General features: G+C 43.9%; 2 protein-coding genes across 5 annotated transcripts in view; both read right to left on the reverse strand.

The window, feature by feature from the left end:
- Nucleotides 1-27,973, reverse strand: part of LOC109894080 (gastrula zinc finger protein 5-1-like) — a 131,222-nt gene that overhangs the window by 89,492 nt on the left and 13,757 nt on the right. The window lies entirely within an intron of this gene.
- Nucleotides 1,520-27,929, reverse strand: LOC109894085 (oocyte zinc finger protein XlCOF7.1-like). Of its 2 annotated transcripts, XM_020487314.2 has the most exons (6): nt 27,404-27,929; nt 26,846-26,976; nt 20,433-20,594; nt 19,971-20,082; nt 19,665-19,762; nt 1,520-2,724 (listed from the first exon to the last, which is right to left on the reverse strand). In XM_020487314.2, exons 1-6 carry the CDS (start codon nt 27,684-27,686, stop codon nt 1,798-1,800), a joined length of 1,713 nt encoding a protein of 570 aa, XP_020342903.2. In that variant the 5' UTR covers nt 27,687-27,929; the 3' UTR covers nt 1,520-1,797. The 2 variants fall into 2 exon arrangements, with proteins under 2 accessions (XP_020342903.2, XP_020342905.2); XM_020487316.2 differs by lacking the exon at nt 1,520-2,724 and having other exon boundaries at nt 17,370-19,762; nt 27,404-27,923.

Here is a 27,973-nt window from a genome sequence, read left to right on the forward strand (position 1 = left end):
GCCACTGGATTGAAGCAAATAATCATATTCTGCCAGGTAGACATAGGCAACTTTATAGCTAGTTAACATTTGATTGAGAAGATTTTCTGGAATGCCTTTCCATCTACGAGAAGACAGTTAGGCCTATCATTAGCGTCGCTATATTTTTCCTGTTCCTTAATAGTTTGAAACCTGGACGTTTTACTTCATATTATGAGGCATGTTTTACCGTAGCGTATAGCCAAAATCCCACCATAGAAACGTGGAGTCAATTATTTTATAACGACTTCCTCATACATTTTCCTGGAAAGCCAACTGACATTTACTCCCGAGGTGCTGACCTGTTGCACCCTCTACAACCACTTATTATTATTATTTGACCCTGCTGGTCATCTATGAAGATCTTGGCCATGTACTGTTATAATCTCCACCCAGGACAGCCAGAAGAGGACTGGCCACCCCTCAGAGCTTCTGCATTGCTTGCTGTTTGGGATTTTAAGCTGGGTTTCTGTATAGCACTTTTCTTTCTTTTTTTGACCCCCTTTTCTCCCCAATTTCGTGGTATCCAATTGTTAGTAGTTACTATCTTGTCTCATCGCTACAACTCCCGTACGGGCTCGGGAGAGACGAAGGTTGAAAGCCATGCGTCCTCCGAAACACAACCCAACCAAGCCGCACTGCTTCTTAACACAGTGCGCATCGGCCCACGTACCTCCCGGTCGCGGCCGGCTGCAACAGAGCCTGGGCGCAGCTAGCACTGAGATGCAGTGCCCTAGACCACTGCGCCACCCGGGTGGGCCCGTCTGTATAGCACTTTTGACATCGGCTGATGTAAAAAGGGCTTCATAAATTTGATTCTATTGGTTTTCTTTCTTTCATTGTCTAACAGCCAAGGCATTATCCTAGTCATATTGGCAACCCATGATAGTTGTTGCATCTTTAGATCTCCCCTCTTTCTAAATTTCTAACAGATATTACCATCTCTGTCCAGAAAACCGCTTGAATGTGCGGTGCACATTTTAGAATGGTGTTTACCTGGAAATTGCATTTTGGAACATTCCCACTGAGGTCTACTGCTGTGTGCACATTGCTGCACCTAAAATGTGAAGCAATAATAGTTTATCAACATTTTAAGCTAAACATTCTGATATGTTCCATCGGCCTTATTAATTTATGCAGTGTATACCTCCACTACACTACTTTTTATACGCAATATGGGGATTTTAAGAAGTGAGTATAGGCAATGCACACTGAAAAATAAGTGGATATAGGTGTATACCTGCATATACCCTACACTACTGCAGAGGACGGACTTTTGCCCAAATGAGAAAAGGCCAGAGAGAACTAGACAAATCAAGACACACCACTTCCGTTAACACTGAAGAGAAAGGATCTTATTGGTTGCCGTCAAAGCTCAAAGGGTGTGGTTAAAATAAAAAGGTGTGCCTTCTGTTCTTTGAAATACGGTACTACTTCATACAATACACGTCAAATCTGCCATGATCAGCATCTTTTAAGCAGAGAGCAGACTTGTTTAGAATGAACAGTGTGTTAGCAAGAATAGAGAAATTTATAGAACTTTATTGCATCTACATCACGTCAATAACGTAAATATTAAACTGTCATTGTTTTAGCCTAGTTTTACTGTCACTCTAAAAACAGGTATTTACACAAGCCTGTTTCAAATTACAAGTTAACAAAGGGTTAATGAGGGGTATGTGGTTAATTACCCTCTTATCCCAAGACACTTCACAATATAACTATGTCAGCTAAAGAATGGTTCCCAGACATCCCCTGTGTACATCTCAAGCCACACTGCTACAATTTCTCCCCATTGTGGACACTCCTATGTCTGATAAGGTTACTCCGGAAGGGGAAGCTCTTGTAACATAGTTTGCACTTGAAGGGCCTCTCCTTGGTGTGAACTGTCTGATGCTCCTTCAAATAGTTTGCCCGGGTGAAGTGCTTCCCACACGTGGTGCAGCTGTACGGCTTGTCGGCGTCTGCCCTAATATTCGGCTTGCCACGTTGTGACCCAATGACACCAGAGGAGGTAGAAGCAGGAGCTTTTGAGCTCCCTCCTTGACCTCTTGCCATCGTTTCGGTGTTGTTGGGATTGTGCGCTGTGTTATAGGCTAAGTACTTCTTGTGGTGAACACCTATCCTGACCCCGTCTGTATTGGTGTGGTAACCCTGAGGTAACCGAGGAAGGCTAGACCCAGGTCCAGTCCCAGGCCTTCTATGAACCCAGTCACAAGGCATTAGACGAGACCCTGAAGGAAAAGACAGGCTTCCTGATAGGCTACCACCAGGGGGGTCTCCCACCACTCGCTGTGAATGCTGAAGCCCAGGGTGACCTGCTCTGTTCATCATGGATACTGTGGTGTTTGTATCATAGGAACAGGAGGGTCTATCTCTATCAGCCCCAGGCCCTGCTTCATCCCTGTACTGAGACTGTGAAGCGAAGGGTCTGGGCTGCAGACTGGATCCCTGACTGGAGCCTCTGTCTCTCTGATGACCACCAGGACTGAGGTTATTCAGTCCACCTGTCCACTGGTTGTGTTCTGTGTGGTGGTGGAGTCTCTGTCCCTCGTGGTTCAGTCCTGGTTCAGACTCAGGAAGGAACAGTGACGGCTCCTGATTCAGGGTCTTGATCAGGGGCCAGGTTTTGTGACCAGCCGCTTCAGAGGTCCAGTCTCTCCCGCCAGCAACACCGGATATCAGCAGGTCCTCATGGACTGCAGACTATAAACACAAATTGTACAGAAAAGCATAAAGGTTTATATAAGTAACTCTTTGCTGTACACACAGAAACATGACATTATATTATAAATGTCAACCACAGTCAAGCCCATCTCTAACAATGTGATTAAATTAAGGTAGCCTAGTGGTTAGAGTGTTGGGCCAGTAACCGAAAGGTTTCTGGATCAAATCCCTGAGTTGACAAGGTTACAAATCTGTCGTTCTGCCCCTGAATGAGGCAGTTAACCCACTGTTCCCCGGGAGGCCGTCATTGTAAATAACAATTTGTTCTTAACTGACTTGCCTAGTTAAATAAAGGTTACATGTTTTTAAAAGTACCGAACAATATGGAGCCATTGGAGTTTATTATAAAAAATGGCCATATGTGTTGATTCAGGAATTAAGTATAATGGAAACTCAGTCCCTGCAATGACACAAAAATAACCAAGTCAGTCAACACATGGTTAACTTGACCAAATGGTCAAAGTACTTTGTGTGTGTGTGATGCATCTAGTGCCGTAGTGTAGTGGTAGTTAGTGCTTGCCGCCTGCCTGCCTGCTACTTTCAGCTATTCAGTAGTATTCAGACCCCTTCCCTTTTTCCACATTGTGTTACAGCCTTATTTTAAATGGATTAAGTTTTTAAAAAGTCCACAATCTACACACATTACCCCATAATAAAAAGTAAAAACAGGTTTAGAAATTGTTGCACATGTAAAAAATTATATAAAACAGAAATAAATACCTTACTTACATAAGTATTCAGACACTTTGCAATGGCACCCAAAATTGAGCTCCGGTGCTTCCTGTTTCCATTGATCATCCTTGATGTTGCTACAACTTGATTGAAGTCCACCTGTGGTAAATTCAATTGATTTGGAAAGGCACAGACCTGTGTATATAAGGTCCCACAGTTGACCATGCATGTCAGAGCAAAAACCAAGCAATGAAGTCGAAGGAATTGTCCGTAGAGCTCCGAAACGGGATTGTGTCGAGGCACAAATCTGGGGAAGGTTACCCAAAACATTCTGTAGCAATGAAGGTCCCCAAGAATACAGTGGCCTCCATCATTCTTAAATAGAAGACTTTGGAACCACCAGACGCTTCCTAGCGCTGGCCGCCCTGACAAACTGAGCAATCAGGGGAGAAGGGCCTTGGTCAGGGAAGGTGACCAAGAACCAAATGGTCACTCTGACAGAGCTCCAGAGTTCCTCTGTGAAGATAGGAGAACCTTCCAGAAAGACTCTCAAAACATGAAACAAGATTTTCTTGTCTGATGAAACCAAGATTGAACCCTTTGGTCTAAATGCCAAGTGTCATGTCTGAAGGAAACCTGGCACCATCCCTACGGTGAAGCATGGTAGTGGCAGCATCATGCTGTGGGGATGTTTTTCAGTGGCAAGGACTGGGAGACTAGTCAGGATTGAGGGAAGATGAATGGAGCAAAGAACAGAGAGATCCTTGATGAAAACCTGCTCCAGAGTGCTCAGGACCTCAGACTGGGGCAAAGGTTCACCTTCCAACAGGAATACGACCCTATGCACACAGCAAAGCCAATGCAGGAGTGGCTTCGGGACACTTCTCTGAATGTCCTTGAGGGGCCCAGCCAGAGCCCAGACTTGAACCCTATCAAACATCTCTGGAGAGACCTGAAAATAGCTGTGCAGTGACACTCCCCATCCAACCTGACAGAGCTTGAGAGTATCTGCAGAGAAGAATGGGAGAAACTCCCCAAATACAGGTGTGCCAAGTTTGTAGCGTCATACCCAATAAGAATCAAGGCTATAATCGCTGCCAAAGGTGCTTCAACAAAGTACTGAGTAAAGGGTCTGAATACTTATGTAAATGTAATATTTCTGTTTATTTTTAATAAATGTGCAAAAATGTCTAAATCTGTTTTTGCTTGTCATTATGGGGCATTGCGTGTTAGTTGACAGGGGGGGGAAACAATTCCATCCATTTTAGAATAAGGCTGTAACTTAACAAAATGTGGAAAAAGTCAAGGGATCCGAATACTTTCCGAATGCACTGTATGTAAGTCTCCCCTGCCAGTACATAGCCTCTCTACCACCAAGACTACTGTAGTGCCTCCCCGTGGCAATACATCATAACTGGGTATCGAGCGACCCCATATTAAACTACAGGGGATCTCGGAGCAGTAGTGGGCCCCAGAGACGAGTTGTGCAGTGAGCAGACATGCCCTGGCGCCCGTCAATCTCTAACCCACCTATGGGTTAAATAGCAACAATGCATTGTGGAGTGCACAAAGGCAGGACACACATGTCCCTGACCATCCACTGCAGCTGAAGAAGCTTCCAGCCGCAACATTTACCGTGCCTCTGGGCCTTAGCTTTGGACGCAGAGACAGTGGGACTTTCTCAGTGCAACGGCTCTCCCACTATAATTAACTCACACACAGGTAACTCATGCTAACATCACTTCTCTACAGCCCTACAGTGGTGGGGGAATGGCGAATGGACAGGGAGAGATGTTCACTGGCAGTCGTAGCCATGAACCTGCATGTTGGCGGTCCAGGATATTGGCCACTCATCTGCGTAACCAGGACAGAGAAAATGTGTGGCAGCACCCTGGATGTCTGAGCAGCCCTTTTAGGACAGCACTGTTCAATCTAACCTAGGGAAGGGGCTAGAAAAGGTGCCCTAGAAATTGCCTGCTCTACTGAATCTGTCCAGCTTACCGTGGCTGGCAGACCATTCCCCAAACGGTAGAAACATAAGCAATATAAACAAAAAAGAAACAACAGGCAACCGGTAAAAAATAAGCTCATAATAGCTGCTTGGAACGTTCGAACAATGGACAACATCCCGAGAGAATAACTCCCCTGCTGTGCAGAGAACTGAGCAGATGTAAGATCAACATAGCAGCTCTGAGTGAAACAAGGTTAGCTGACGATGGCACCATCAGTGAACGTTTTTCTGGAAAGGGAAACCAAACGATGAGGATAGAATACATGGGTTGGGACTTGCCATGAAAACCAACCTTCACAGGCACCTGCAAGACTTCAGTAGTGGGCCCCAGACAAATTAAACAACTTCTTTACGCTCTTGGAGGACAATATAGTTCCACCGACACGGCCAGCGACCAAAGACTGTGGGCTCTCCTTCTCCGTAGTGTGTTTACGGACATATTCAATCAATCTCTATCCCAGTCTGCTTTCCCCACATGCTTCAAGATGGCCACCATTGTTCCTGTTCCAAAGAAAGCAAAGATAACTGAACTAAATGACTATCGCCCCGTAGCACTCACTTCTGTCATCATGAAGTGCTTTGAGACAAGTCAAGGATCATGTAATTTCCACCCTACCTGTCACCCTAGACCCACTTCAATTTGCTTACTGCCCCAATCGGTCTAGACGATGCAATCGCTATCACACTGCACACTGCCCAATCCCATCTGGACAAGAGGAATACCTATGTAAGAATGCTGTTCATTGACTACATCTGTTCATTGACTACATCTCAGTATTCAACACCATAGTACCCTCCAAGCTCATCATTAAGCTTGAGACCCTGGGTCTCGACTCCGCCCTGTGCAATTGGGTCCTGGATTTCCTGACGGGCCGCCCCCAGGTGGTGAATGTGGGAAACAAAATCTACACTCCACTGATCCTCAACACTGGGGCCCCACAAGGGTGCATGCTCAGCCCCCTTCTGTACTCCCTGTTCACCCACGACTGCGTGGCCATGCACGCCTCCAACTCAATCATCAAGTTTGCCCTCACTAACTTTTACAGGTACACAATTGAGAGCATCCTGTTGGGCTGTATCATCGGCTAACCATGTGTATGTGACCAATAAAATTGTATTTTATTTGACTTACCCTCCGACATAAATGAGAGGCTAATGAAAATCATGATTCCTCTCAACAAGACCAGACATGCCACAATAATCAGTGCTAATGCACCTACATTACCAAGCCCTGACAATATTAAAGAGCTGTTCTACTCATCCAACAACTCCTCGGATTGACAAACTAATCATTGCTGGAGACTTCAATGCCAGGGTGGGCAAAGACGGCACCAACTGGCAAGGAGTGATTAGCAAATATGGAGTGGGAACCATGAATGGAAATGGGCTCCTGCTCTTGAGCAAATGCTCAGAGCATAGCCTCGCCTTCATCAACACCATTGTCGGGCAAGCAGACAAGTATAAAACTACATGAATGCACCCAAGATCCAAGCACCTGATGGATTATATCATTGTGCGACAGACCGACATTAAGGATGTCAAGATACCAAGAGCCATGCATGGCGAAGAGTGCTGCACATAGAATGGTCAGAGCGATCCTTGGTATGTACAGTGGGGCAAAAAAGTATTTAGTCAGCCACCAATTGTGCAAGTTCTCCCACTTAAAAAGATGAGAGGCCTGTAATTTTCATCATAGGTACACTTTCAACTATGACAGACAAAATGAGAAAATCACATTGTAGGATTTTACATTTTTAAATAAACTTTTGTTATTGACCAAATACTTATCTCAATACTTTGTTATATACCTTTTGTTGGCAATGACAGAGGTCAAACGTTTTCTGTAAGTCTTCACAAGGTTTTCACACACTGTTGCTGGTATTTTGGCCCATTCCTCAATGCAGATCTCCTCTAGAGCAGTGATGTTTTGGGTATGTTGCTGGGCAACACTGACTTTCAACTCCCTCCAAAGATTTTCTATGGGGTTGAGATCTGGAGACTGGCTAGGCCACTCCAGGACCTTGAAATGCTTCTTACGAAGCCACTGCTTCGTTGCCCGGGCGGTGTGTTTGGGATCGTTGTCATACTGAAAGACCCAGCCACAATTAATCTTCAATGCCCTTGCTGATGGAAGGAGCTTTCCACTCTAAATCTCACGATACATGGCCCCATTCATTCTTTCCTTTACACGGATCAGTCTTCCTGGTCCCTTTGCAGAAAAACAGTCCCAAAGCATGATGTTTCCACCCCCATGCTTCACAGTAGGTATGGTGTTCTTTGGATGCAACTCAGCATTCTTTGTCCTCCAAACACGACAAGTTGAGTTTTTACCAAAAAGTTATATTTTGGTTTCATCTGACCGTATGACATTCTCCCAATCTTCTTCTGGATCATCCAAATGCTCTCTAGCAAACTTCAGATGGGCCTGGACATGTACTGGCTTAAGCAGGCGGACACGTCTGGCACTGCAGGATTTGAGTCCCTGGCGGCGTAGTGTGCTACTGATGGTAGGCTTTGTTACTTTGCTCTCTGCAGGTCATTCACTAGGTCCCCCTGTGTGGTTCTGGGATTTTTGCTCACCGTTCTTGTGATCATTTTGACCCCACGGGGTGAGATCTTGCGTGGAGCCCCAGATCGAGGGAGATTAGTGGTCTTGTATGTCTTCCATTTCCTAATAATTGCTCCCACAGTTGATTTCTTTAAACCAAGCTGCTTACCTATTGCAGATTCAGTCTTCCCAGCCTGGTGCAGGTCTACAATTTTGTTTCTGGTGTCCTTTGACAGCTCTTTGGTCTTGGCCATAGTGGAGTTTGGAGTGTGACTGTTTGAGGTTGTGGACAGGTGTCTTTTATACTGATAACAAGTTCAAACAGATGCCATTAATACAGGTAACGAGTGGAGGACAGAGGAGCCTCTTGAAGAAGTTACAGGTCTGTGAGAGCCAGAAATCTTGCTTGTTTGTAGGTGACCAAATACTTATTTTCCACCATAATTTGCAAATAAATTCATTAAAAATCCTACAATGTGATTTTCTGGATTTTTTTTCCCTCATTTTGTCTGTCATAGTTGAAAGTGTACCTATGATGAAAATTACAGGCCTCATCTTTTTGAGTGGGAGAACTTGCACAATTGGTGGCTGACTAAATACTTTTTTGCCCCACTGTACATGAATGCACCCAAGATCCAAGCACCTGATGGATTATATCATTGTGCGACAGACCGACATTAAGGATGTCAAGATACCAAGAGCCATGCATGGCGAAGAGTGCTGCACATAGAATGGTCAGAGCGATCCTTGGTATGTACAGTGGGGCAAAAAAGTATTTAGTCAGCCACCAATTGTGCAAGTTCTCCCACTTAAAAAGATGAGAGGCCTGTAATTTTCATCATAGGTACACTTTCAACTATGACAGACAAAATGAGAAAATCACATTGTAGGATTTTACATTTTTAAATAAACTTTTGTTATTGACCAAATACTTATCTCAATACTTTGTTATATACCTTTTGTTGGCAATGACAGAGGTCAAACGTTTTCTGTAAGTCTTCACAAGGTTTTCACACACTGTTGCTGGTATTTTGGCCCATTCCTCAATGCAGATCTCCTCTAGAGCAGTGATGTTTTGGGTATGTTGCTGGGCAACACTGACTTTCAACTCCCTCCAAAGATTTTCTATGGGGTTGAGATCTGGAGACTGGCTAGGCCACTCCAGGACCTTGAAATGCTTCTTACGAAGCCACTGCTTCGTTGCCCGGGCGGTGTGTTTGGGATCGTTGTCATACTGAAAGACCCAGCCACAATTAATCTTCAATGCCCTTGCTGATGGAAGGAGCTTTCCACTCTAAATCTCACGATACATGGCCCCATTCATTCTTTCCTTTACACGGATCAGTCTTCCTGGTCCCTTTGCAGAAAAACAGTCCCAAAGCATGATGTTTCCACCCCCATGCTTCACAGTAGGTATGGTGTTCTTTGGATGCAACTCAGCATTCTTTGTCCTCCAAACACGACAAGTTGAGTTTTTACCAAAAAGTTATATTTTGGTTTCATCTGACCGTATGACATTCTCCCAATCTTCTTCTGGATCATCCAAATGCTCTCTAGCAAACTTCAGATGGGCCTGGACATGTACTGGCTTAAGCAGGCGGACACGTCTGGCACTGCAGGATTTGAGTCCCTGGCGGCGTAGTGTGCTACTGATGGTAGGCTTTGTTACTTTGCTCTCTGCAGGTCATTCACTAGGTCCCCCTGTGTGGTTCTGGGATTTTTGCTCACCGTTCTTGTGATCATTTTGACCCCACGGGGTGAGATCTTGCGTGGAGCCCCAGATCGAGGGAGATTAGTGGTCTTGTATGTCTTCCATTTCCTAATAATTGCTCCCACAGTTGATTTCTTTAAACCAAGCTGCTTACCTATTGCAGATTCAGTCTTCCCAGCCTGGTGCAGGTCTACAATTTTGTTTCTGGTGTCCTTTGACAGCTCTTTGGTCTTGGCCATAGTGGAGTTTGGAGTGTGACTGTTTGAGGTTGTGGACAGGTGTCTTTTATACTGATAACAAGTTCAAACAGATGCCATTAATACAGGTAACGAGTGGAGGACAGAGGAGCCTCTTGAAGAAGTTACAGGTCTGTGAGAGCCAGAAATCTTGCTTGTTTGTAGGTGACCAAATACTTATTTTCCACCATAATTTGCAAATAAATTCATTAAAAATCCTACAATGTGATTTTCTGGATTTTTTTTCCCTCATTTTGTCTGTCATAGTTGAAAGTGTACCTATGATGAAAATTACAGGCCTCATCTTTTTGAGTGGGAGAACTTGCACAATTGGTGGCTGACTAAATACTTTTTTGCCCCACTGTACATCGTGCCAAACCACCCAAGGCGTCACAAAAAAAATCTACACCCTCCCCAGGGAAGCTGCAAGATGCCCACCTCAGGGCTCAGTTGCAAGGCAGCTTGGATACCCAACTTGCAAACTGCATCATCCCCTCAGATATGCCTTCGGAAAAATGTGAGGAGTTCAAAGAGACTGTACAGGAATCAGCAACAAAACTCCTTGGCACTAAAAATAGAACCCACCAAGACTGGTTCAATGACAATGATGACGAAATCATGATGCTCCTGAAGGAAAATAACTCTGGGGATTGTTTTGGAAAGACAAGAATGCAATCTGCCTCCTAGAGAGACAAGTTCAAAAACTTGCAGCAAAGACTGCAGAAACAGCTCCGATCGATGCAAGATCAATGGTGAGAGGGACTAGCAGAATGCACACAAATGTATGCAGACACACACTGCACCAAACAGTTATTTGAATGCCTCAAAACCATCTACGGACCGGTGAAATCTTGCACATCACCTCTGAGATCAGCAGATGACAAAAACCTCCTCAGAGACAAAACAAGTATTGCAGAGAGGTGGAACACTTAAGCAATCTCCTGAACAGGCAATCCACTGTTCTACCCACAACCATAAACCTGATGCCCCAAAAGGCCATACTCCATGACGAAATGCAAGGGCAGATCCACTGTTGTGGTGATATCTCTGAGCCTTTCCCATCTCCAATGGCATCAAGCAAGGATGTATCTTGAGCCCGATGCTGTTCAACCTCTTTTTCACCGCCGTCCTCAACCACGCCATTAAGGACCTCAACAGACCTCAACATCAGATACAGGGATGATGGTTGAATCTACGACCTGTGCAGGCTAAGAGCAAAGACCAAACCACAAGAACATTTTGTCCGCAAGGCCTTCTTTGCTGATGACTGTGCTCTACTTGCGCACACAGAGGCAGACCTCCAGTCTTTAGCAGACAACTTCGATAAAGCTTGGGAAAAACTGTAATCATTAACCATCACTCCTGTCCAGCCCAGTGGATCCAAGCTCCAGAATGTCGACCACTTCGCATATCTGGGGAGCACCATCCCCAAGGATGGCTCACTCGACCAAGAAATAACTAGCAGAATCCAGAAAGCAAGCCAGTCATTGGAAAGGCTGAGGAACAGAATACTAAACCATTACATCACTCTTTTCACAAAGGTGAAAATCTACAATGTGGTAGTCATCCTAACTCTGTTGTATGGCTGTGATACTTGGACCCTGTACAGTCACCATTTCAAACAGCTGGAGACATTCCATACACAATCTCTGAGATCTATTATGGGTATCCGGCGGCAAGACAAGGTCTCCAACCTGGAGGTACTGCAGAAAGCTAACAGTACCAGCATTGAGACTAAGATCATTAAGGCACAGCTCCGATGTACAGGCCACATCATCAGGATTTTCTTTGGCAAGCTGCAGCAAGGGCACTAGAATATAGGCCGACCCCAAAAAGCGCTTCATAGACCACCTTAAACGCAACCTCAAATTTTGCAATATCCAGCCCAGCCAACTCACAGACATCGCCTCTATCCGATATCCACCTGGCACTCAAACGCTCACCGCTGTAAACAATTTAGAGCGGGACAGAAACATCTATCTGCAGCCAGAGCAAAGCCTCATTCTTGCACAACTGCGCCCATAACACCACCAGAAGTACATGTCTGTCCCTCATGCCTCAGTTTGCTCTTCAAAACTGACTCCTGAGACACTGAAGAACCCACAATAAACCAAAATGACATCCACGAGTCGTCACCGTCGAAACCGACGGACCACTAGAGAGAGGGAGAAGGAAAATTCAGTCCCTGCAATGATACAAAAATAGCCAAGGCAGTCGACACAGTTCACGTTGTATTTAACAAAATGGTCACACACTCACATAATATGAAGTACATTACTTTTATTGCACAAAACAATACGTGACAAGTAGAATAACTTATCACTATGGTAACACTACCTTTTCTGTAAATCTGGTACCCTCGCTTTGATAAAAATTGATTTTAGAATACTTATGAAAAGGTTCAACATTACACACATCTTTACTACTTAATGTCAGGTAAACATGAATTAAGTCACTATCATTATCTGTCTATAAAACACCAGTATCAACCTAAAGGGACAAAGTTTGTTACTCTTCATCAGTGAAGCATTTTTACAGACACCATCAAATCAACCATCACCATATCCAGTCTGCCTCATCATCATCATCATCATAATAATAGAATAATAATACATTCTATTTGGAGGACACCTTTCAGGGAAATCAAGGTAATCTTACATTGAACGTAGGCCTACATAAAATCAATAACTGTACAAAAGATCAAATCAAGTGCATCAATCAAATTAATATTTAAATAAAGGACCAGACAAAACAGGGCAGATAAAAAGAGGAGGGAGGAGTTGGATAGAGGATATGGACCCGGTTTAGGTTGCGGGATAGGGGGACACATACAGTGCATTCGGAAAGTATTGGGACCCCTTTTTCCACATTTTGTTAGTTTAAAGCCTTATTCTAAAATGGATTAAATTGTTTTCCCCCCCTCATCAATCTACACACAATACCCCATAATGACAAAGGAAAAACAGGTTTGTTTTTTTGGTAAATAAAAAGTAACAGATATATTCCCTTTACATAAGTATTCTGACCCTTCACTCAGTACTTTGTTGAAGCTACAAGCTTGGCACACCTGTATTTAGGGAGTTTCTCCCATTCTTCTCTGCAGAGCCTCTCAAGCCCTGTCCGGTTGGATGGGGAGCGTTGCTGCACAGCTATTTTCAGGTCTCGTCAGAGATGTTCGATCAGGTTCAAGTCCGGGCTCTGGCTGGGCCACTCAAGAACATTCAGACTTGTCCCGAAGCCACTCCTGCGTTGTCTTGGCTGTGTGCTTATGGTAGTTGTCCTGTTGGACGGTGAATCTTCGCCCAAGTCTGAGGTCCTGAGCGCTCTGGAGCAGGTTTTCATCAAGAATCTCTCTGTACTTTTCTCCATTCATCTTTGCCTCGATCCTGACTAGTCTCCCAGTCCCTGCCGCTGACAAACATCCCCACGGCATGATGCTGCCACCACCATCATCACCGTAGGGATGGTGCTAGGTTTCCTCCAGACGTGACCCTTGGCATTCAGGCCAAATAATTCAATCTTCATTTCATCAGACCAGAGAATCTTGTTTCTCATTGTCTGAGAGTCCGTTAGGTGCCTTTTGGCAAACTCCAAGCGGGCTGTCATGTGCTTTTTACTGAAGAGTGGCTTCCGTCTGGCCACTCTACCATATAGGCCTGATTGGTGGAGTGCTGCAGAGATGGTTGTCCTTCTGGAAGTTTCTCCCATCTCCACAGAGGAACTCTGGAGCTCTGTCAGAGTGACCATCGAGTTCTTGGTCACATCCCTGACCAAGGCTCTTCTCCCCAATTGCTCAGTTTGCCTGGACAGCCAGTCTTGGTGGATCCAAACTTATTCCATTTAAGAATGATAGAGGCCACTGTTCTTGGGGACCTTCAATACTGCAGAAATGTTTTGGTACCCTTCCCCAGATCTGTGCCTTGACACAATCCTGTCTTGGAGCTCTACAGACAATTAGTTCGATATGATGGCTTGGTTTTTGCTCTGACATGCACTGTCAACTGTGGGACCGAATATAGACAGGTGTGTGCCTTTCCAAATCATGTCCAATCAATTGGATTTACCACAGGTTGACTCCAATCAAGTTGTAGAAACATGTCAAGGATGATGAATGGAAGGATGCACCTGAGCACAATTTTGTGTCTCCTAGCAAAGGGTCTGAATACTTATGTAAATGTGATATATTTTGTATTTTTTGTATGTGCAAAACATTCTTGGTTTTACTTTATCATTATTGGGTATTGTGTTAATGAGATTTAAAAATATATATATTTTATAAGGCTGGAATGTAACAAAATGTGAAAAGTCAAGAGGTCTGAATACTTTCCGAATGTACTGTAGGTGCCTTAAGAAAGTATTCATACCCTTTGACTTATTCCACATTTATTTGTGCTAGTCTGAATTCAAAATTGATTAAATACATCTCACCCATCTACACACAATGCCCCATAATGACAAAGTTAAAAACTGTTTTTAGAAATGTTTGCAAATGTATAAAAAAATTAAGTACAGAAATCTAATTTACATACGTATTCACACCCCTGAGTCAATACTTTGTAGAAGCACCTTTGGCAACGATTACAGCTAGTGTTTCCGGGTAAGCCTTTAAGAGCTTTTCACACCTGGACTGTGCAACATTTTTCCAATATTCTATTCAAGATTCTTCAAGCTCTGTTGAATCGGATGTTGTTCATTGCTAGACAACCCATTTCATGTCTTGCCATAGAACCCAGCCACCCAGGAACATTCATTGTCTTCTTGGCAAGCAACTCCGGTGTATATTTGGCCTTGTATTTTAGGTTATTGTCCTGCAGAAAGTTGAATTAATCTCCCAGTGTCTGGTGGAAAGCAGACTGAACCAGGTTTTCCTCTAAGACTTTGCTTGTGCTTAGCTCTATTCTGTTTATTTTTACCCTGAAAAACTCCCCAGTCCTTAAAGATTACAAGCATACCCATAACATGATGCAGCCACCACAATGCTTGAAAATATGGAGAATGGTACTCAGTAATGTACTGTATTGGGTTTGCCCCAAACACAACACTTTGTATTCAGGACAAAAGATGAATTGCTTTGCCACATTTTTTGCAGTATTACTTTATGCTTTTGTTGCAAACAAGATGCATGTTATGGACTATTTCAATTCTATACAGACGTCTTTCTTCTCACTCTGTCTATTAGGTTAGTATTGTGGAGTAACTACAATGTCGTTGATCCATCCTCTGTTTTCTCCTTTCACAGCCATTAAACTCTGTTTTAAAGTCACCATTGGCATCATGATGAAATCCCTGAGAGGTTTCCTTCCTCTACGGTAATTGAGTTAGGAAGGACGTCTGTATCTTTGTAGTGACTGAGTGTATTGATAACCATCCACAGTGGAACTAGCTTCCTCATGCTCAATGGGATATTCAATATCTGCTTTTTATTTTTACACATCTACCAATAGCTGCTCTTCTTTGCGAGGCATTGGAAAACCTCCCTGGTATTTGTGGTTGAATCTTGCCATAACAAAGGGGTTGAATACTTATTGACTCAAGACATTTCAGCTGTACATTTTTTATTAATTTGTAAACATTTAAAAAAAAAAAAAATCCACTTTTACATTATGGGGTATTGTGTGTAGTCCACTGACAAAACAAAAATCTCAATTTGATAATTTAATACAGTGACTTGCGAAAGTATTCACCCCCATTTTTCCTATTTTGTTACCTTACAACCTGGAATTAAAATATTTTTTTTGGGGGGGGGGGGGGGGTGTATCATTTGATGTACACAACATGCCTACCACTTTGAAGATGCAAAATATTTATTGTGAAACAAACAAGAAATAATACCAAAAAAAAACAGAAATCTTGAGCGTGCATAACTATTCACCCCCCAAAAGTCAATATTTTGTAGCGCCACCTTTTGAGGCTGCAAGTCTCTTGGAGTATGTCTCTATAAGCTTGGCACATCTAGCTACTGGGATTTTTGCCCATTCTTCAAGGCAAAATTGCTCCTGCTCTTTCAAATTGGATGGGTTCCGCTGGTGTAGAGTAATCTTTAAGTCATACCACAGATACTCAATTGGATTGAGGTCTGGGCTTTGACTAGGCCGTTCCAAGACATTTAAATGTTTCCCCTTAACCACTTGAGTGTTGCTCTTGCAGTATGCTTAGGGTCATTGTCGTACTGGAAGGTGAACCTCCGTCCCAGTCTCAAATCTCTGGAAGACAAACAGGTTTCCCTCAAGAATTCCCTGTATTTAGCACCATCCATCATTCCTTCAATTCTGACCAGTTTCACAGTCCCTGCCGATGGAAAAACATCCCCAAAGCATGATGCTGCCACCACCATGCTTCACTGTCGGGATGGTGTTCTCAGGGTGATGAGGTTATGGATTTGCGACAGTCATAGGGTTTTCCTTGATGGCCAAAAAGCTCAATTTTAGTCTCATCTGACCCGAGTACCTTCTTCCATATGTTAGGGGAGTCTCCCACATGCCTTTTGGCAAACACCAAACATGTTTGCTTATTTTTTTCTTTAAGCAGTGGCTTTTTTTCTGGCCACTCTTCCATAAAGCCAAGCTCTGTGGAGTGTACAGCTTAAAGTGGTCCTATGGACAGATACTCCAATCTACGCTGTGGAGCTTTGCAACTCCTTCAGGGTTATCTTTGGTCTCTTTGTTGCCTCTCTGATTAATGACCTCCTTGCCTGGTCCGTGAGTTTTGGTGGGCGGCCCTCTCTTGGCAGGTTTGTTTTGGTGCCATATTCTTTTCTTTTCCATTTTTGAAAATGGATTTAATGGTGCTCCGTGGAATGTTCAAAGTTTCAGATATGTTTCATAACCCAACTCTGATCTGTACTTCTTCACAACTTTGTCCCTGACCTGTTTGGAGAGCTCCTTGGTCTTCATAGTGCCGCTTGCTTGGTGGTGCCCCTTGCTTAGTGGTGTTGCAGACTCTGGGGCCTTTCAGAACAGGTGTGTGTGTGTATATACTGAGATCATGTGACAGATCATGTGACCCTTAGATTGCACACAGGTGGACTTTATTTAACGAATTATGTGACTTCTGAAGGTAATTGGTTGCACCAGATCTTATTTAGGGGCTTCATAGCAAAGGGGGTGAATACAGATGCACGCACCACTTTTCCGTTTTAGATTTAGTAGAATTCTTTGAAACATGTAATTTTTTTCATCTTCACTTCACCAATTTGGACTATTTTGTGTATGTACATTACATGAAATCCAAATAAAAATCCATTTAAATTACAGGTTGTAATGCAACAAAATAGGAAAAATGCCATGGGGTACAAATACTTTTGCAAGGCACTGTAAATGTTCTATTTAATCCTGTAACACAACAACGTGGAAAAAATCAAGTGGTGTGAACTGAATACTTTCTGAAGGCACTGTAGGTATACTGAGAAGACACGGGGGTGGGGGGGATTAGGTAGGACAGAGTCAATGATAGGCTATAGGTTATAGGCATCCTTGAAGAGGTGTGTTTTTAGGATGTTTTTGAATGAGATGACTGAGTCTGCATGTTGTATGTTTGGGGTGTGTGCATTCCAGAGCCTGGTGCAGAGCAGTTGAAGGTTCAGGCAACTATGGTGGAGAGGTCGGCAGGTAGCCTAGCGGTTAAGAGAATTGGGCTGGTTACCGAAAATGTCGCTGGTTCCAATCCTTGAGCAGACTAGATAAAACATATGTCAATGTACCCTAATTGCTCCAGTATCGCCGTCAATAATGGCTGATCCCTGCCCGTGACACTCTCCCAGGGTGTCTGAGGGCGTTGGGAAATGTAAAAAAAACACACATTTCCATTTCACACTGGTTAACCACTAATACATGCAGTGAAACAGGACAGATATAAGCACCCTCTATTTGACCTGTGAATGGGGGGGTGTGACATGTAAAGAGGAGGAGCAGAGGGGGCACGTGCTGGGTGAAGGTCAGAGAGGTAGGTGGGTGCCAGGTTGTGGGGGGATTTGTAGATGAGGAGGAGTACCTTAGAAGTTAATACGGGATTGCACAGGGAGCCAGTGTAGATTGATGAGGATTGGTATAATGTGATCGGTTGATCTGGGTGAGGATTCTGGCAGCAGAGTTCTGGACCAGTTGAAGTCTGTTGGTGAGTTTGGGAGGGAGAGTGTTGCAATAGTCCAAACGGGAAGTGACGAGGGCATGGATGAGGGTTTCGGTCCGAAGTGACCCCAAGGCTTTTGACTTGTGTTGACAGAGGGACTGTAAAAACTATCTATGGTGATGCTGAGGTTGTACTGGGCATTGTAAGTAGGTGTTGGTGAATGTCATGGATTTTCAGGAACTTGTTGCACTGTTTGGGGGAGGAGTCTGCAGGGAAGTTGTCAAGGAGACTGAAGTAGGCGGTTCACTGTGGAGAAGATAACTTTTGGGTTGTTTTTAAACAGAGTTGATGTCGGAGTAGTAAAATGTTCTTGCAGCTGAGAGGGCGTTCTCATATTTTAACAGGTGATCTTTGTATGTTTGAGAATTAACTACTAGACCAGTCCCCTTGCAGACGTCCACTGGCTTTTAACTGGCGTAGCTCGGGGGTGTACCAGAGAGCAGTGTGGGTGAAGGAGACTGAGCGGGTTTTGAGGGGAGCAAGGGTATCCAGGGAAAAAGGCAGTCATTGCAGTTAGTGATGAGGTCAGGAGGGGACTGGGAGTAAGAACTGGGGTATGTATTAATAAGGCTCATGAGATCAGTGGGGTTTATGTCACCATACTCATTCTTTCCTCAGTTCACCTCATCCAGTTCGCTAATACATCCAAAACCAACAGAATTAACTACAAACAAACAAACTAGTACTACATGTCACTATACTCTATGCATGGGCCGTGTGCATTTTCTGCTGGTGTATCCTGAGGTAGCTCCTTTCTGAGAACCTCTTCCTGCAGTGAGTATAGGCAAACATTCTCCCGTATAGACGCATTAAGATGCATCTTCAGATGGTACTGGTGGGAGAACCTCTTCTCACACTGGGGCAGCTGTAGGATTTCTCCCCAGTGTGGACCCTCTGGTGCCGCTTCAGGTGGTGTTGGTGGGAAAACCGCTTCTCACACTGGGGACAGCTGTATGTTTTCTCCCCTGTGTGGACCCTCTGGTGCCTCTTCAGGTTGAACGAGCGGGAGAAACTGGCATGGCACAGGTGGCAGCCAAACGATTTCTCCCCCGTGTGCATCCTCTGGTCGAGCTGCACCTGTTTGGGGAAATTGAAGGCTTTCCCACAAAATGAATATGAAAACCGCTTCTCCTTGCCACCGGATCTACTGACAGCGTCACTACTACTGTCATTTGTCAATGGGCTTGTGTAGCCATTTAGTGTTGAGGCACTGGCATTGTCTGAGTTCTGGTTTAACATTAGGAGAGTGTGAGGAGGATGAAGGCCAGGGACTGTCTGTGTTGTCGCAGGGTCCATGTTCCAGTTGATAGATCCTATAGAAGGCAGGCTGAAGGCAGCACCTGTTAGGGGGTTAACCTGAGGCGCCATCAGTCTCTCTGAATCACAATTATAGGAGCAGGACGGAGCATCGCTAGCCGCATCTGTGTCTGTTTTCTCCTGCCGCATAGAGACACCTCCCCGTCCCTGCAGACCAAATCTACGCCTCACCCTGGTCTCAGCCAGTCTGTTGTCATGGAGACTAAGTTCAGACGTGGTTTTGTGTTCGACTGTCTGTTTCTGGTTAACAGTGTTGTTCCCCAGCCCAGAGTTGAGGACGCTGTCCCATCCACTGACCTCCACTAAGTTGTCCCGCGGGCCCTTAGCTGCATCCGTCTTGGTCTGTGAATCCAAGATGGCCGCCCAGTCTCCTCTGTCATCCTCTAGCCAACCACCTGCAGAAAAATAAACATGGCAGAGAACTCTAAATATGGAGTTTTTTCTCTCAATTATCTGGTCAAGTTCATACATATAATGTGTTTTTGTATGTAAACATAAGTTGTATTGATTTCATTTTATGAAAGACAAAATCATAGCCAGGTGCATCACTATTCCCATTGAAGATCTATTACTCTATGTAGGCTATATGTATTTCTCCCTTACCTTGCTCCCCCATCTTTAGTCCACTCAGCATGTCAATGCTCTCTGGTTCGTCTTCTATTGTCTCCTCTTTGACCAGCAGCAGATCAGGCTTCCCATCCTCCATGTCTGCTGACTGTAAGAGATACAGAGTGAGAGGATGTTGGATCAAGAATGAGGGATTGCTATGAGTATTATGCAAACATGTTAGTTGATTTGATTACTTGAAACGCTTTAATGGTTTGATCATTTAAAGGCATGGTCCCACACTTAAGACAAAATGAATCAAGACCTGGGCCTGTATCCACAAAGCATCTAAGAGTAAGAGTGCTGATTTAGGATAAGGTCCCCACCTGCCTATATAGTTTTATTCATTAGGATCTAAAAGGCTAAACTGATCCTAGATCAGCACTCCTGCAATGAGAGGCTTTGTGGATACAGGCCCTGACCTAATACCATTCAGACAGAAGTTCACAGTGGGCTCACCTCAGTGAGACTGTGTGTGGTCCTGTGCTGCTCAGCTGGTTCCTCTGTGGGTTCAGGAGGAGGTATAGTCTGGTTGTCCTCCATGACCATGGTCCCCTCAGGGTTGCCCAGACTCTCCTCACACCCCTCCTCCTTCACCAGCAGCACCTCTGGACCCTCCTCCTGGAAGAGACAGGTGATACAGATTACACAGACATACTGTATACTCCCTCAGGTACGTACACACAGATTAAACATGGAGTGTTTAACCATCCTCACTACGTTTGAGTCCTATACTGTAGTTACAGAATCATTTAATTGTTTTTAAACCCATCATGGTGGACATATAGTCAGCGATGATAAGTCAAAAGTCATCATCAGACAAGCCTGACTAAACTATTTTGTCGTGTACAGTAGGTGTTTGTTTGTGTGGGTATGTGAAGGTATATTTAAGTGTATATTGGTTATAAAGCGCTGTCGTGTTTATGCAGAATAGGGTGAGATCAGTTTTAAATACACCATATGAAAACCACACATACACATGTCTCAACAAAAAATGTGCATGAACCTGATAAACTGCAGGGGGGGTGGTATATGATCAATATACTATGGCTAAGGGCTGTTCTTATGTACGACGCAACGCGGAATGCTAGGACACAGCCCTTAGCCGTGGTATATTGGCCATTTATCACAAACCCCCGAGGTGCCTTATTGCTATTATAAACTGGTTACCAACGTAATTAGAACAGTAAAAAATACATGTTTTGTCATAACAAATGGTATACCATGGCTTTCAGCCAATCAGCATTCAGGGCTCGAACCACCCAGTTTATAATAGGCTATAGGAAGTGCATGCTCGGGGAAGCACAGGAAAAAGTTACACGTCAAACTTCGTTCCCGAGTTTTTGCGCTGCTGAGATGGTGAAAATAAAACGAGGCTGCACTGCATTACACACTGCAATTGATATTCCAATCAGCAAGAGCAGAGCAGAGCATTTTTTGGACAAATAAAAAAACATCTGGCTCTGCTCTTGCTGATGTAAACATGTTTGTGCTGTCTATCTAATGGCTGTGCTGTGTATGGTGGCACTTTGGGAGGCAAGTCAAAGGCTTCTTCAGATGTTTTTTTATTTGTCCAAAAAATGCAATATACTGTACATGTGGAGGGACTGTTAAAGGGTGGACCAAGTGCTATAGTAGGAGTTGACTGTACTGATAGTGACACCGTTGTCTGTGGTGATAGTTAAGTGTGGAGCGGACCGTACTGATAAATGCATAGATCTGAATAACGTGACACAACAGATGACAAATGAAAATAATGCTGTTGAACCACCAAATTTGAAACAAATTGTATGAGGGTGGCAGGGATGTTGGGGAGGATCAGAAAGTTAAGAATCACCCCATTTTTCTTTACAAAAATAATTGTTCTTAAATACATTTTTGGATTATCATGCTATTTCAATGGCGAAACATTTGATTTCCAATTTTGTGAGGAAGTTGCCAAAAACGTTGCAATGGCAAATTGGAAAACCCACTGTCATTAAACGTAGTGTCAAATGGTAGGAATATGTGTTACAATAATAGAGGTCATATTTAGACATTCTATTGCTCGTGACAACAAGGTGAAATTGAACAAAATGGTACAAACAGAGAATGTATATGAGGCTCATCTACAAAACCTATTGCCTGTAGAGAGTTTAAATGAGGGAATGTCAACTGCTCAGAGAAGACCCTCAGACTGCCAACTTAATATGCAAAAAGGACACACTTTTGAGGATAAAGATGCATCCAAGAGTGTCAGTGGTGCATACTACCACTTAGAGACAGAAAGTTGTGGTAGAGCTTTATCAGGTGAGGAAATCATATAGTGGAGGGCACTAATATCTATAGTTGTATATAATATCGATTTGAGCGAGGCATTTTGTGATATTGGTTTATTCTTCCTTTTAACCTACACTATTCTCTAAAAAGGCATACATGACTGTTCCTGCATGAACAAAGCCCTGACTGCTTAGCATACTTCAAAAAACTAACAATAAAACAAAAACAGGTTGCTTAGCCTACTTAATTATCTGCTGATGAACCGTCAATTGTGGATGGGCTTCTCATTGTATTCAATCTGGTTAGGTAGGTTTATACCACCAGAACACACCTGGCCACATGGGCAAGCCGCAAGCAGTTGTCTGGACTTTGAACAATCACAGTTTCAAAGTATTTTCTACGAACCAATATCAATATCCTAATAAAAACATTTCAATTTCGGGGGTTCCCATCACTAATTCAGTGGATTTATTCTGAGGGATCGTAACAAATGAATGCATCATAACGTGTGTTAAATTCATTGTCTCTGCCGAAACATTTTATGAAATGGGGGACTGAAATTATTGAATGTATCCTAGAGTGTGTTTGACCATGATTTTTAAATGGTACACATTTGATAAAATTGGTGACTGTAGTGACTGTGTACCTATAGCCTGATTGATGTTCATTACATTTAAATTGTAAATGAATTAGTTTTTGTTTAGACAACAAAAATGTGCCTTGTGTTGTTTTTTTTGTGTATATAGGTTTGTACTCCCAACCCCATGTTTACCTCTGCACATAGAATAGTTTCTTTCTCTATAAGCCAATATGTAATGTGTAGGCCTACAGTGTATTGCATTGGGACCAATGGAGTGGGTGGAGTAAAAGGTGTTGCTGTGCACATAGACCTCAGTCCCCCATGAAATAACTCCATATATAGATTCTGTTTTAAAATCCAAATTTAATGTCACCTAAATATGCAGAAATATGAATCACTGTTAATGTCTAGACAATTATTTTTCATTTCATGAATATATACAGGTTGACACTTCTACGTGGGGGACTTTTATTTAGAACAATTTTGAGATTCTGTGAACCGGAAGTACTCAGCAGTCTTATGGCTCGGGGGGGGGGGGGGGGGACACCGGCACCACTTGCCGTACAGTAGCAGAGAAAACAGTCTGACCTGGGTGACTGGAGTCTCTGACAATTTTATGGGCTTTCTTCTGGCACCACCTATTATATAGGTCGTGGATTGCAGGAAGCTTGGCCCCAGCAATGTAAAGTTTGTTGGTGATGTGGACACCAAGGAACTTGAAACTCTCGACCCGCTCCACTACAGCCCCGTTGATGTTAATGGGGGCCTGTTCGGGCCCGCCTTTTCCTGTAGTCCACGATCAGCTCCTTTCTCTTGCTCACATTGAGGCTGTTGTCCTGGCACCACACTGCCAGTTCTCTGACCTCCTCCCTATAGGCTGTCTTCCTTGTCGGTGATCAGGCCTACCACTGTTGCGTCGTCAGCAAACTTAATGGTGGTGTTGGAGTCGTGTTTGGCCACGCAGTCGTGGGTGAACAGGGAGTACAGGAGGGGATTAAACACCCCTGAGGGGCCCCAGTGTTGAGGATCAGCGTGGCAGACGTGTTGTTGCCTACCCTTACCACCTGGGGGCGGCCCATCAGGAAGTCCAGGATCCAGTTGCAGAGGGAGGTGTTTAGTCCCAGGGTGATGAGCTTAATGGGCACTGGTGTTGAATGCTGAGCTGTAGTCAATGAACAGTATTCTCACATAGGTGTTCCTTTTGTTCAGTTGGGAAAGGGCAATGTGGAGTGCAATTGAGATTGCGTCATCTGTGGATCTGTTGGGGCGGTTTGAGAATTGGAGTGGGTCTAGGGTATCCAGGAGGATGCTGTTGATGTGAGCCGTGACCAGCCTTTCAAAGCACTTCATGGCTACCGACGTGAGTGCTACGGGGCAGTAATCATTTAGCCAGGTTACCTTTGCTTCCTTGGGCACAGGGACTATGGTGGTATGCTTGAAACATGTAGGTATTACAGAGTCAGTCAGGGAGAGGTTGAAAATGTCAGTGAAGACACTTGCCAGTTTGTCCGTGCATGCTTGGAGTACACATCCTGGTAATCCATCTGGCCCCCTGCGGCTTTGTGAATGTTGACCTGTTTAAAGGTCTTGCTCACATCGGCTACCGAGAGCGTTATCACACAGTCATCAAGAACAGGTGGTGTTCTCGTGCATGCTTCAGTATTGCTTACTTCGAAGCGAGCATACAAGGCATTTAGCTCGTCTGGTAGGCTCGCGTCACTGGGCAGCTCGTGTCTGGGTTTCCCTTTGTAGTCCGTAATAGTTTGCAAGCCCTGCCACATCCGACGAGCGTCAGAGCCGGGGTAGTAGGATTCAATCTTAATCCTGTATTAATGCTTTGCTTGTTTGATGGGTCGTCTGAGGGCATAGTGGGATTTCTTATAAGCGTCCGGATTAGTGTCCCGCTCCTTGAAACCAGCAGCTCTAGCTTTTAGCTAGATGCGGATGTTGCCTGTAATCCATGGCTTCTGGTTCGGATATGTACGTACGGTCACCGTGGGGACGATGCACTTCTTGATGAAGCCGATGACTCAGGTGGTGGTGGTACTGTATACTCCTCAATGCAATTGGATGAATCCCAGAACAAATTCCAGTCTGTGCTAGCAAAACAGTCCTGTAGTGTAGCATCCGCGTCATCTGACCACAGGTACTTCCTGCTTTAGTTTTTGCTTGTAAGCAAGAATCAGGAGGATAGAATTATGGTCAGATTTTCCAAATGGAGGGCGAGGGAGAGTTTTTTTATGAATCTCTGTGTGTGGAGTAAACGTGGTCTATTTTTTTTTCCTCTGGTTGCACATGTGACATGCTGGTAAAAAATGACGTCGTTCAGCCACGACTCGTTGAAACTTAAGATATTACTGTTCTTAATAATTAATGTGCCATTGGTAGGGTAATCGTAGGTCATCAATTTTATTTTCCAATGATTGCATGTTAGCAAGTAGAATGGATGGCAGTGGGAGTTTACTCGCTCGCTTAAGAATTCTCAGAAGGCAGCACGATCTGCGTCCTCTTTTCCTCCGTCTTTTCTTCACGCAAAAGACTGGGATTTGGGCCAGTTCCCGGGAGAGCAGTATGTCCTTCTCGCTGGACTCGTTAAAGGAAAAAGCTTCTTCCAGTTCGTGGTGAGTAATCGCTGTTCTGATGTCCAGAAGTTATTTTCATTCATAAGAGATGGTAGCAGCAACATTATGTACAAAATACATTAAAAAAAATAAGTTAAACACAAAAAAACTAGCACAATTGGTCAGGAGCATGTAAAACGTCAGCCATCCTCTTCAGCGCCATCATAACAAGCTCTGCTATGGCAGATAAATTAGGATGTACATGTAAGCAAATGAAAAGCTATGCATAGCCTTTCTGAAATAAACGGGCCAAATTTGATGTACTGTAACTTTTAATGTTACACTACAGTGCCTTTCAAAAGTATTCACCTGCCTTGGAATTTTTCCTATATTCTTTCATTATTAAAAAAAAATGGAAAGAATATGGCACCACAACAAACCTGCCAAGAGAGGGCCGCCCACCAAAACTCACGGACCAGGCAAGGAGGGCATTAATCAGAGAGGCAACAAAGAGACCAAAGATAACCCTGAAGGAGCTGCAAAGCTCCACAGCAGAGATTGGAGTATCTGTCCATAGGACCACCTTAAGCCGTACACTCCACAGAGCTGGGCTGTACAGAAGAGTGGCCAGAAAAAAGCCATTGCTTAAAAAAAATATATAATATGTTGGCCAAAAGGCACGTGGGAGACTCTCCAAACATATGGAAGAAGGTACTCTGGTCAGATGAGACCAAAATTGAGCTTTTTGGCCATCAAGGAAAACGCTATGTCTGGCACAAACCCAACACCTCTCATCACCTTGAACACCATCCCTGTCGATGTTTTTCCATCGGCAGGGACTGGGAAACTGGTCTGAATAGAAGGAATGATAAATGGTGCTAAATGCATGGAAATTCTTGAGGGAAACCTGTTTCAGTCATCCAGAGATTTGAGACTGGGACAGAGGTTGACCTTCCAGCAGGACAATAACCCTAAGCATACTGCTAAAGCAACACGTGGTTAAGGGGAAACATTTAAATGTCTTGGAATGGCCTAGTCAAAGCCCAGACCTCAATCCAATTGAGAATCTGTGGTATGACTTAAAGATTGTTGTACATCAGCAGAACCCATCCAACTTGAAGGAGCTGGAGCAATTTTGCCTTGAAGAATGGGCAAAAATCCCAGTGGCTAGATGTGCCAAGCTTTCGAGACATACGCCAAGAGACTTGCAACTGTAATTGCTGCAAAAGGTGGCACTGCAAAGTATTGACTTTGGGGGGGTGAATAGTTATGCACGCTCAAGTTCATTTTTTATTTATTTCTTGTTTATTTCACAAAACATATTTTGCATCTTCAACGAGGTAGGCATGTTGTGTAAATCAAATTATATAATCCCCCCCCCAAATCTATTTTAACTCCAGGTTGTAAGGCAACAAAATAGGAAAAATGCCAAGGGGGGTGAATACTTTCGCAAGCCACTGCATGACACCAACCTCAATCACGATAACATGCTGGGTTGAGGTTCCACTCCCCTCATCAACAGCTAAGGGTTGGTCATCTCTCCACGTATTGTGTCCTGCCGGCTTCGCAAAGCTCCTGTGGTCTCCAGTGAGATGTCCTTCGCCTAAGAAAATTATTGGGGGAAAAGGGGTGCTTAAGTTTGGTACTGTCAATACTCAACACTATGTGGTACACTATCACTATTGACACTGTCTAACAATTGGCAAGGATAAGGTTACACTTCTCATAACTTCTTGATATACTATGATTGATTGACTGTTCCATGCATCACATTCTTTTGGAGTATGATAAACATTCAGTTTATCAATAATCTACTTAGAATATGATCTTGTCTTTGTGCAATAATCATTTGTTCTTAATTGGTCTGCCTAGTAAAACAAAGGTAAAATAAAGTTGTGCAAGATGGGGTTAGTATTGCATACTATCCAAAAACTGTCCAAGACCCAATTCTGGACAACACATCTGAACACATACGCAGAGGAGAACGGGGCGACAGGCCCCGCAGCATCCGCATTCTAAAAAAAATGTACCCCTTGCCGTTCCTCTGTATCGGTCGAGGATCTTGACACCACTGGGACGACTGGCGAGGGCGCGCTCTCGGATTGTCCTCTCTGCGCGCTCCCGTGCCACCTTCAGTTCCATTAGCTGTAGTTTCCTCCTCAATGCCCTGTTTTCTTTCTGGCTTTGAGTTATTTCCAAACGAAACACTGCATAGTCGTCGTCTACGAGTTTACAGATATCTGCCACGGCTGAATTCGCTAGCACCTCAATGATGGAGGCTATTTGAGTGTGGAAAACCATACAGTTAGCCATTGTTACGTTTAGCTAACGTTAGCAACTAGCTAGCTAGCGTTACCTAAATAACGTCTATCAACCAAGTCCTGTCTCCAACGCGAATTAAATACAACATTGGGTAAGTATGTGACGCTGTGCAGTTAAATTAGTCATATTTTTAGTTCCATCGTGTTAATAAACATCTAAATAACAACAATAAAAACGCTGACGTGGAAGTTGTTCTTTGTCATTGTTTACTTCCGTTTACACTCTTCTTCTTGTGCGTTTCCAGCAGACTAGTCGCTGTATTGCTGCCTTTCTCAGGT

Source organism: Oncorhynchus kisutch, linkage group LG7, assembly GCF_002021735.2.
Source record: "Oncorhynchus kisutch isolate 150728-3 linkage group LG7, Okis_V2, whole genome shotgun sequence".
Taxonomy (NCBI): domain Eukaryota; kingdom Metazoa; phylum Chordata; class Actinopteri; order Salmoniformes; family Salmonidae; genus Oncorhynchus; species Oncorhynchus kisutch.